The sequence below is a fragment of the Papaver somniferum genome, chromosome 6, assembly GCF_003573695.1.
Source record: "Papaver somniferum cultivar HN1 chromosome 6, ASM357369v1, whole genome shotgun sequence".
In the NCBI taxonomy this organism is placed as follows: Eukaryota; Viridiplantae; Streptophyta; class Magnoliopsida; order Ranunculales; family Papaveraceae; genus Papaver; species Papaver somniferum.
This window is the reverse complement of record NC_039363.1, coordinates 112,711,908-112,721,238: the sequence shown is the minus strand read 5'-3', so window position 1 is coordinate 112,721,238 and position 9,331 is coordinate 112,711,908. Positions and strand designations below refer to the sequence as shown.

The 9,331-nt window shown below is 37.4% G+C and overlaps 1 protein-coding gene across 1 annotated transcript; it reads left to right on the top strand.

The window, feature by feature from the left end:
* Window positions 1-5,740: 5,740 nt before the first annotated feature.
* LOC113291328 lies at window positions 5,741-6,640 on the top strand. The gene has a single exon (XM_026540875.1). The coding sequence runs from the start codon at window positions 5,741-5,743 to the stop codon at window positions 6,638-6,640; it is 900 nt and encodes a 299-aa protein (XP_026396660.1).
* The last annotated feature ends 2,691 nt before the right edge of the window (window positions 6,641-9,331 follow it).

The window sequence follows — 9,331 nt, the reverse complement described above, 5'->3', positions numbered from 1 at the left end:
GTCTCGTGTTTTCTACCTGTGTAAAGAGTCAAGAAACGATTACTTATCCCCTAAATTTCACTAGCTTTAGATCAATTAACAAATCAATTTAGTATGCATCAAAAACGACCTATCAATCAACCATGAATGTATAAACATTCCTATTACTAAAAACAAACGATAATCATGTGAAAACTTCAAAGTAGATTTAAAACAAAACTCAAAACATGTTAAGAACTAGGAATTCATTCTTAATTAATAAAATTAGTTACTCATGCTAAGGAGTTCACACAAAGAATAAAGAAAACAGAAGTGTTGTGTGTGTAAAAGGTGTGTAGAGAGGTGTAGAGAACTTCTCTATTTATAGGCTTCAATTTCCTAGCAATCCTCTTAGGAATAGAATCCTCATTCCATAATAACACTACTTTCCCTTTGTATCTCAACTTCCAAATCCAAGTCTTTCTCAAATCTTTCATCTTCTCTTTCCAAATCCAAGCCCAATTATTCAAACCCGTGAGTCTAGATGAGTCTAGAAAATTCTTCATTAAATGAGTCGCCTATGAAATGACAATATTGCCCATTTCGCACAAATTGGGTGATTTCTTCTTCTTTTCCTCCATGCGACTCCAAAATACCTAATAACTCAAAAACATGCGTAAAATACATAATTTACAAGAAAAATAGCAGAGAAAGCATAAACAATATACAATAAATAGGATGTATTCTACACCCTATCAGCATGCAGGTCATGTTGTTGATATTTAAATATCATTCATCCCTATTAATTGGTCATTCGGGTGTGATCGAGAGACGCTCGAAATTGGTCAAATTGAGGTGAAATTGAATGTAACAAACCAATACCCAGTATACTGCAACTTACTCTATCTCAAACACTGTATAAACTAACATGCAGTCTTACTGTATGTTTGTTTACAAATCCATTATTAATTTTGCAATTGCAATGATAATACACGAAATGTCGTTTCCGGAAATGTAGAAAATGCATCACACCTTCAATACCGTAACAACAAGTGAAAACTACAGGGAGACCCATTTTACAGATTCTTCCCACTATGAAACCCACGCTCAGAAATTCTCAGGCGCGCGCCCATTTTCTAGGATAAAATATCTCTTACACCCAGAATTTCTAAAATTAGGTTTCGGTCGTTTCTGTTCTTCTAACCTTCAATATCTCGTATCCCATTATCACTGCGCCTCCCCCTTCCTCTCCTCTGAACTATTTTTTCTGACTTCGTCTTGTAATTGTGGTGGTGGTAATGGAGATTGGGTGGTAGTGATTGAGATTGAGGAGGAAAAGATGAAGAATCAGATGGGAAAATCATTACGGTGGTGTCTTGATTGGGTCTGAATTTTGAGAACAAATCAATTAGGTGAAGAAAGGTGTTGCGTTGATGCTATGGAATTGAATCATGGGTTATTGATTGTTTGAATCATGGGTTTTAGTGTGAATCTGTATTTTGAAGTTTGGTCAAGGAAGTGGAGATTTATATTGGATGAATTGGTTAGTCGTTTAGGTATGGTCTTAAATTGGGATTCGCTGGTATTATCTCCGTGAGCGTTACAACTAATTGAAGAAGAAATTCGAATGTGCTGGTTCAATTGGTTTCACCTATGGCCAGCAAAATTGGTGAAATTAATTATGCTAAACAAGGGAGTTTTCACGGGTTTTGACAGTGGAATGTATCAAGTCCATACAAGATGTAGTCGTAATTGGAGGTTTAGGGGGAACTTTTTAGACAATAAGAGAAGAAGATTGTTGCTGTGATGATTTTGATGCGTCTATATATTTCGGTTGTTGTTGGAATTGATGTGCAGTTCCTTTCCATTGTCAGTGATGTACATCAAGTGTTCGAGAAAAAGCATGACCGACCAGTTATTGAAGAATGGGGGTCAGCAATAACACAAGGTAAGGCCGTAGGAACACTATGCATACGTATATTGAAGAATGGTTTATTGGCTTGTAATCTCATGACATAATTATGTTTTCTAAAATGAAACCAACCAATCATTATGTTGTGTATGTTGATTAAACGGGATGGCAGAGGCCCCGTTACATAACATGTTTGTTTAATTCTTTATTTGTTTACCGAATGTTGTAATTGTTCATATGGATAAAATGTTGCTTATGTTTAAATCTTGTATGAACGTACTTAGAATTTGGATTAGAGGGAGTTTTGATTAATTTGATTGAATTGGTTAGTCGGTTAGTTATGGTCTTAATGCTGGAAGATGTTGGGAAGGAAGTTGAGATGCTGTTAACAGTGGTTGGAGATCGACAAAAAGTTGTGCTGCAGGTGTTATGCATCTAAAAAAATATGTTGCATAATTTGTTATGCAGTCCTGAAAATGGTTGCATAACACGTAATGCATCTATTATTGTAGGTGGATGACAAGTTATGCAACCTTTTTTTTTTGCATAACTTGTTATGCAGTACAGAGAATGGTTGCATAACACGTTATGCAGTTGCTTTTTGTTAGTATTGAAACCAACAAAAAACAAGGTTGCATAACACGTTATGCACTTATAATAATATCCGCATAACATGTTATGCATTCGAGAAAATGGATGCATAACCTGTTATGCATCCGAAAATATGATTGTATAATGCGTTAGGCATCGAGAAAATTGTTGCACAATCTTTTATGCATCGAGAAAATAGATGCATAACCTGATATGCATCCGTAAATATGGATGCATACTGCATTATGCATCAATCTTTTTTATGTACGCACTAAAATCAACCAAAACAATGGTTAGATAACTTGTTATAGATGCATAACTTTGTTATCCAAATGCATAATTTGTTATGCAGTGCAGAAAATGGTTGCATAATTCGTTATGCGTCTGCAGAATGTGTTATGCATCTTTTTTTGTGGCTGCATAATGTTTATATATCAAGTTTTCGAAAATTTTGCATAAAATGATGATCACCTCCAATTTTTTCGTGAAAAACAAAAAATTTATATTCTTATTTGTACTCGTTGCGTAGCTCTCTTAAAAAGATTTCCAACGATATAAAATTTGTAAAATTCCAAGGCGCGAATTTTTAGATATGTTATATCCAAGTTACGTTGCCAATTATACCCCCGATGCATAACCTGTCATGCGGATGCATAATCCGCCATGCATACATTTTTAATGATTTCATATAATTATGGGTGTCACGGAAATAATTATGGGTGTCATGGTACCTAAAATTAATTGTGGGCTTGACAATGAGAATATTATTTTTTTTAGATCCCCTAATTCTCACCTTGTTTTATGCATGTAGATAATGGTGCTTTTACAAGGTCTAAGTCTAGCCCATGTGTTGATATTCGGACCCAAACTGTATTAGCCCAAAAAGTCGGACTAGAAATACTGGTCAGTTGTATTACCCGTTTGTCTACTTAACGTTACTAGGTTCAAACTTTGGTTCAATAAACTTTGGGTTAGATCAGAGATTTTGAGCCACACAAAATTAGAATCACGCAGTATGGTGATAGATATTTGGTCATGGAACGAATTCGATAAGAGCCGCAATAAAGATTTCAAATAAAAATGACAAGTTTTGAATGGAAGTGCAAAGATTTTTCACTCTCTAGATATTTGGTAGTTTTGAATTAAGGTGCAAATACAATCAAAAGAATATCATAAGTACAACCTTCAATTTACAGTAGATCTGATTATTGAAAACAAACATTAGCAAGCAACTGCATTAATCTTATATTATGATCAATCTTCTTTTCACATGCAAACTGAAAGGATGTGTAACCCAATAATCTCAGATAAACTGAAAGTATTTGATGACTGCACGCCAATTCATGTCTTGGATCTGAGCTTCTTCACCTTTCTTGCTTTTTTTCTTTTCTTTTCTTTTCTTGATCCCTAGCGATGCTCTCCACGGAATCTCCATCACTGTGGTATTGGGCGACGTTATCCTCATAATCTTCAACAGATTTGATGATTAGTTGTTGAGAGGAAAAATCTCATGTTGACAAGTTGTTGTTGCCGATGTTGTTGAAGAATCAGCCATGCATTTGTTATGATGCTTTTGTTTCCATTGATGGACCATTATGAACATAAATTGACAGATCTGTTGGCTGTTGAATTCTTTCTTTCTCTGCCTCTCTTGGACAGATTTGAGGTGAATTGAGAATTTGGAGATGACTATTCCTCTTATAGGGCTCAGATTTTTTTTAGGGTTAAACTACTCTCGTTGATTTTTCTTCATATATGATCCGACGGATGACTGGTGTATCATGGCGAACCACCATACGGACTTTATTCCCATCGGGCTATAGCTCACGCTCTGGATTAATAAAGAAGTTAAAAAGGGTAATTATGATACATGTCTAGAATTGTGAATCCGTTTTAGCGTACTAACAAGTATTTTTCACTTTTTTTTCTTTCTGGAACCTCCTCCCGTCTGCTTTTTAGTTTCCTACCAGATTTTGTGTCCGTGCTATGCATCGGGCGGACCTGAAAATCACTTTGCCTCGCTCCGTCTTGATGCATGCTTAGAATTTTTTAATTGGGTGTAGTTCGGCTTCGCCTCGCCTCGTCCCGATACATGCTTTGTATTTTTTGATTTGGCCGTCCCAATGCATGCTTGGCTTGCCTTTGCCTCGCCCCGTCCCAATTCATGTTTAGGATTTCTGATTTGGTGTGGTTCGGCTTCACTTCGCACCGTCCCCATACATTTTATATTTTGATGTGGCTCGGCTTCGCCTCGCCGCGTCTCTTAGGATTTTTGATTTGGTTTGGCTTGGCTCGCCTCGCCCCGACTCTAAGTATTTTTCACTTGGTGTGTCTTGGCTTCGCCCGTATTTTTCATTTTGGATTTGGGGTGCGAGCTGACAGCTATTGTTGGCAGCGGCTTCCTATAGATCCATAACACGGAGGAGTATGAGCTACATTATACTCAAGCGACGTATAAATAACTTTAATGAATGAATTCACACCTCCATAAAATGGGAGATAATTGTCAGTTACTTCATTAGTACTATGTACATTTACACAATTCAGTACATCCTACTGAATCATTCATTGATTAGCTAGATTGCCTGTTGTCTATTTTCTTCCACGACCATTTGTCATCCTACCATAGAGGGAGGGTTGGGAATTAGGTGCATTGCCACCATGAATACTGCGGCTAATCTCAGGCACATATGGGACTTAACAAGCAACAAGAATACAATATGGGTCAAATGGGTACATGCCAACCTTATCAAGCAACAAGCCTTATGGCACATGAAAGCCCCCTTGGCCTGTTCTTGGTGCTGGAGGCGCATCTTGGAGCATAGAAGTATTGCGACGCAGTTTGTTCTTCACCTTATCGGCGATGGTAAAAACACCAAATTGTGGAAAGATAACTGGGTGGGTAAGGCAATCTGTTGAGTCTCTCCCCTCCTCACATGCAGTATGATACCCCGCATCACATTGAGGCTAAAGTTAGCAGTTGCTTGATTGATGGGGTTTGGAGTTTATCTCCCATCTTGAGAAACGTTCTGGGGAATATAGCTGCAGGTTGAAGAAGTTAGAACCGACCACCTTATCAATGACAGAGTGGTGTGGACTGCTGGAAAAACCGGAGAATTTGTGCTCAAAGATAACTATAATGCTCTAAGGCATAAAGAGACTAAGAAGAATTGGCACAAATTGGTCTGGTTTCCCTACTGCATACCTAGGCAATGCTTTATAGTTTGGGTTGGACTTAACCGAGGCTTGAAAACCAAGTTCAAACTTCTCTCACGGGGAATGGACGTGGATCCAGTTTGCGGCCTTTGTAACTCTATGCTAGAAGATGACTACCACTTATTCTTTGGTTGCAGCTACTCTTCCGACATCTGGAGATATCTTCAGCGGCTTATGGGGCTTAGGGAAACAGTTCATACTGACTGGGATGACCAGATTCGTTGGTGTGTGGAAGATATTAAAGGAGTCAATGCTGTAGGTACTATCAAAAAGCTCATTTTTAATGCCTATATTTATCATATTTTGGGTGAAAGGAACAGGAGAACCTTTACTCAAATAAGTGTGCATGCTAGTGTTATCTTCTATAAAATCATCGATGATGTTAGACTGCGGATGGCCTCTTGCAAGGCTTCAATGCCTGACTGCAATGAGTCGCGCGATTTGGCTGCAAGAATGAGGTGCACAGTTGAGTTCTATTTGCCTACCCAAAAGGATATTATCTGGCAGAAACCAGAGACAGGGGAGGTGGCAATTAACTCTGATGGGTCCTTGTGTGATGAAGGGGCGGGGTATGGGGCTACTATACGTGATGAACACGACACTCCTCTTGGTGTTGTAACAGGCAGCACAGTTCCTTCCTCGATCACTGTGCATGAGCTACAAGGTATTGAAGCAGGTCTTCAACTTGCGCAGCTTAAAGGGTTTCCGAAAGTTTTCATTCAAACAGATTCAATGACAGCTTTAAGATATCTCAAAGAAGATGGAAGTAAACCTCCCTGGACCTGCCATCATGTGTGGGAGTCCATAAAAAGGCTTAAGGCTCAGTTTGCCAGATGTTCTTCATCTCATACTTGTAGAGAAGCTAATGGTTCTGCGGATCTCATCGCAAGCTTCAGACTTGATGGTAGTAGGTTTGTCGAGATACACCCTAGTTCTTTTCCTGAAGAAAAAAGTTCTAGATGACGCCAATGGTAAAGTTTACTACAGATAGTTTTGGCCAAGGGGTTTGTCCCTTGTAGCTTCCTTTGCGTTTCTGTTGTAGAACGTTTTTTTTTGTTTTTTTATTCTTGTTTTCATGTGTTTGGTTGGGTCCCCTTAACCCCCTCTCCTTTCCAAAAATAAAAAATAAAAAAATAAAAAAAGATTGTTAAAGGATTATATAGAAAATTGATTAAAAATATCAAAACATTTTTATATTCTTTCAAATAAGACTTTGCCACACATAAAACAATAGTCTATGGGTATGTCTTCCTTGGTGTCGTCATCATCAACATTGAATTATGAACCTTAAGGAAACGAATGAGGGAAACAAACATCATCAGTTTCATCTCCTTTAGCCAAGTTACTGAATGTCGTGTGAAATTGAAGTTAAGTCTTGTTCTCCAAATCTTCGAAGGTTCAAGAGCTGGAGAGAAACATGAGGAACAGTAAGTTACCAATGATGCAAATTTAACCATATTAGGTAAAATAACCCATCCAAGCCGAAAACCTTTTGAGAAATCCACATTGGTGAAGCTTACGAACTGTAAGTAGTAAACAAATAGCCAATTATTGTGCAACCTTATATTGTAAAATGGGTTTTAGTGTGAATCTGTATTTTGAAGTTTGGTCAAGGAAGTGGAGATTTATATTGGCTGAATTGGTTAGTCGTTTAGTTATGGTCTTAAATTGGGATTCGCTGGTATTAGCTCCGTGAGCGTTACAACTAATTGAAGAAGAAATTCTGGGTGTGAGAGATATTTTATCCTAGAAAATGGGCGCGTGCCTGAGAATTTCTGAACGTGGGTTTCATAGTGGGAAGAATCTGTAAAATGGGTCTCCCTGTAGTTTTCCCTAAAAAAAAGATTACCATTAGAAATAGGGAAAATTAGGGGGAGGCCCAGATTTTTTTTTTTTACCCTCAGGCCCACAATTAATTTTCTCTACAGTCGCACCCATAATAATTTAAAAATATTTTTAACGTGCGGAAGGACGTCAATACCTTCAGTCGTTCATACAGTTACATTAACTCTAGAAACGGTCCGCACATTTATTCCCCATCAGTTTCTTACCGTTCTTCTTTCTCTATTCCTCTATTCCTCCATTAACTCTTTCCTCCATTAATTCTGTAACGGATCTGCAAAGATTTTCTTCTCCATCATTCAAAGAAAACAATCATCTGTTAGTTTATCAAACCCTATAAATCAATTTTAAATTCTAAACAGTAACCCTATAACTACTTACTGTTTAACCCTAGAATTCAGTTTCAGCAAAAATGGATGAAACACCTTCAAAAACGCGTCTTCAGAAGAAGAAACAAAAGAAATCAGGTATTGAAACTAGTTTTAATCGATGTATTATTGCATGATTCAGGTATTGAAACTAGATTTGATTATTTTTTTTTCGATTTTAACTTATGTTCTTGATGTTGAAGACAAAGAAGGAGAAATTCAGTTGAAGAAAAAGAAAAACAATGGTGAGATTTGGCATTTACTTCATCTGTTAGTGTTTTGATTTTGTTTTTTCCATATTTTTTTTTTAAATTTTAAGTTTTGTTGTACCAGAAGCCGATGATGAACCAGAAGACGGAAATCCCAAAAAGAAGAACAAATCTAAGAAGAGAAACGTTTCTGGTGAAATTTTCATCCTAAATATGTTTACCCATAATTTATTTTGCTCTATAACTTACCCACTCTTTGGTTTTAACATCAATTTTACCTGATGATATTGAAGATGAAAAAGGAGAAAGTGATAGTGACCAACAACCACTGGTGAAGATGAAAAAGAAGGCAAAGAAAGATGTTGTGAAGAGAAAGGAAGTTTCTGGTATGAATCCTCACTAATTTATGTGTGATTCTGCATAAAAATAAACTGCATAATGATAGACACATTTTTGTGTCCGATTTGTCTCGATTCTATGTATTGTTAGGGCTCATTTTTGTACTTATTATGGTGTTTTATTTATTTGTAGGTATTTTTGGCCAATAAACATTTTTGGAAAAAATTGGCTCGAAAAGTTGATAAAAGCACCCGGAAAAACCTACTATACGGACCCTCGAGTTTGGATAAGGGGCACCCAGTTACTAAGGGGCGCCCTATGGCTATCTACACCCCAATTGCTTAAGGAAGACCAGTCACAGATAAGGGGAGGTCATCTTCAACTATTCAAATCTCAAATTTGGCGGGAAAGTTTGTCCAACAAAGTTCAGACTTAGGGTTGGATTTTTCGGCAAGATTTAAAGAGACTCGATCGTTAATATTGGTTGGGACAGACTTCTTAAGGTTAAACAGGGTGGATAGGTCCATCGGATTTGATTAAGTAGGTCCGGATCACCGAATTTGATTGAAACAGTGGAGGATGGGTTTCTCGGGTTTTCAGGGAAGGATTCGAGAGAGGTATAGCGGAGTTTTTCATGGGAATAAATTCAGACCAACACTTTGCGACAAGATAGGAACGGTAAGCAGTTTGGTTTCGAAGAAATAGGAGAGTAACGTGAGTTACGTAAAAACAGAGACGGAGAAAGTTTCCGAGATTTGTTTCTCTGTTTATGGAAGTTACGTGGCCAGATGAGTAACTAAGATGCTCTATTCGATATCAGTACATCCTTTGAAGAGTTTGGAAAGTGTAAAATACGCCAGAAGACGCGTCAGAAAGATTTGGGGAGAATTATTCCC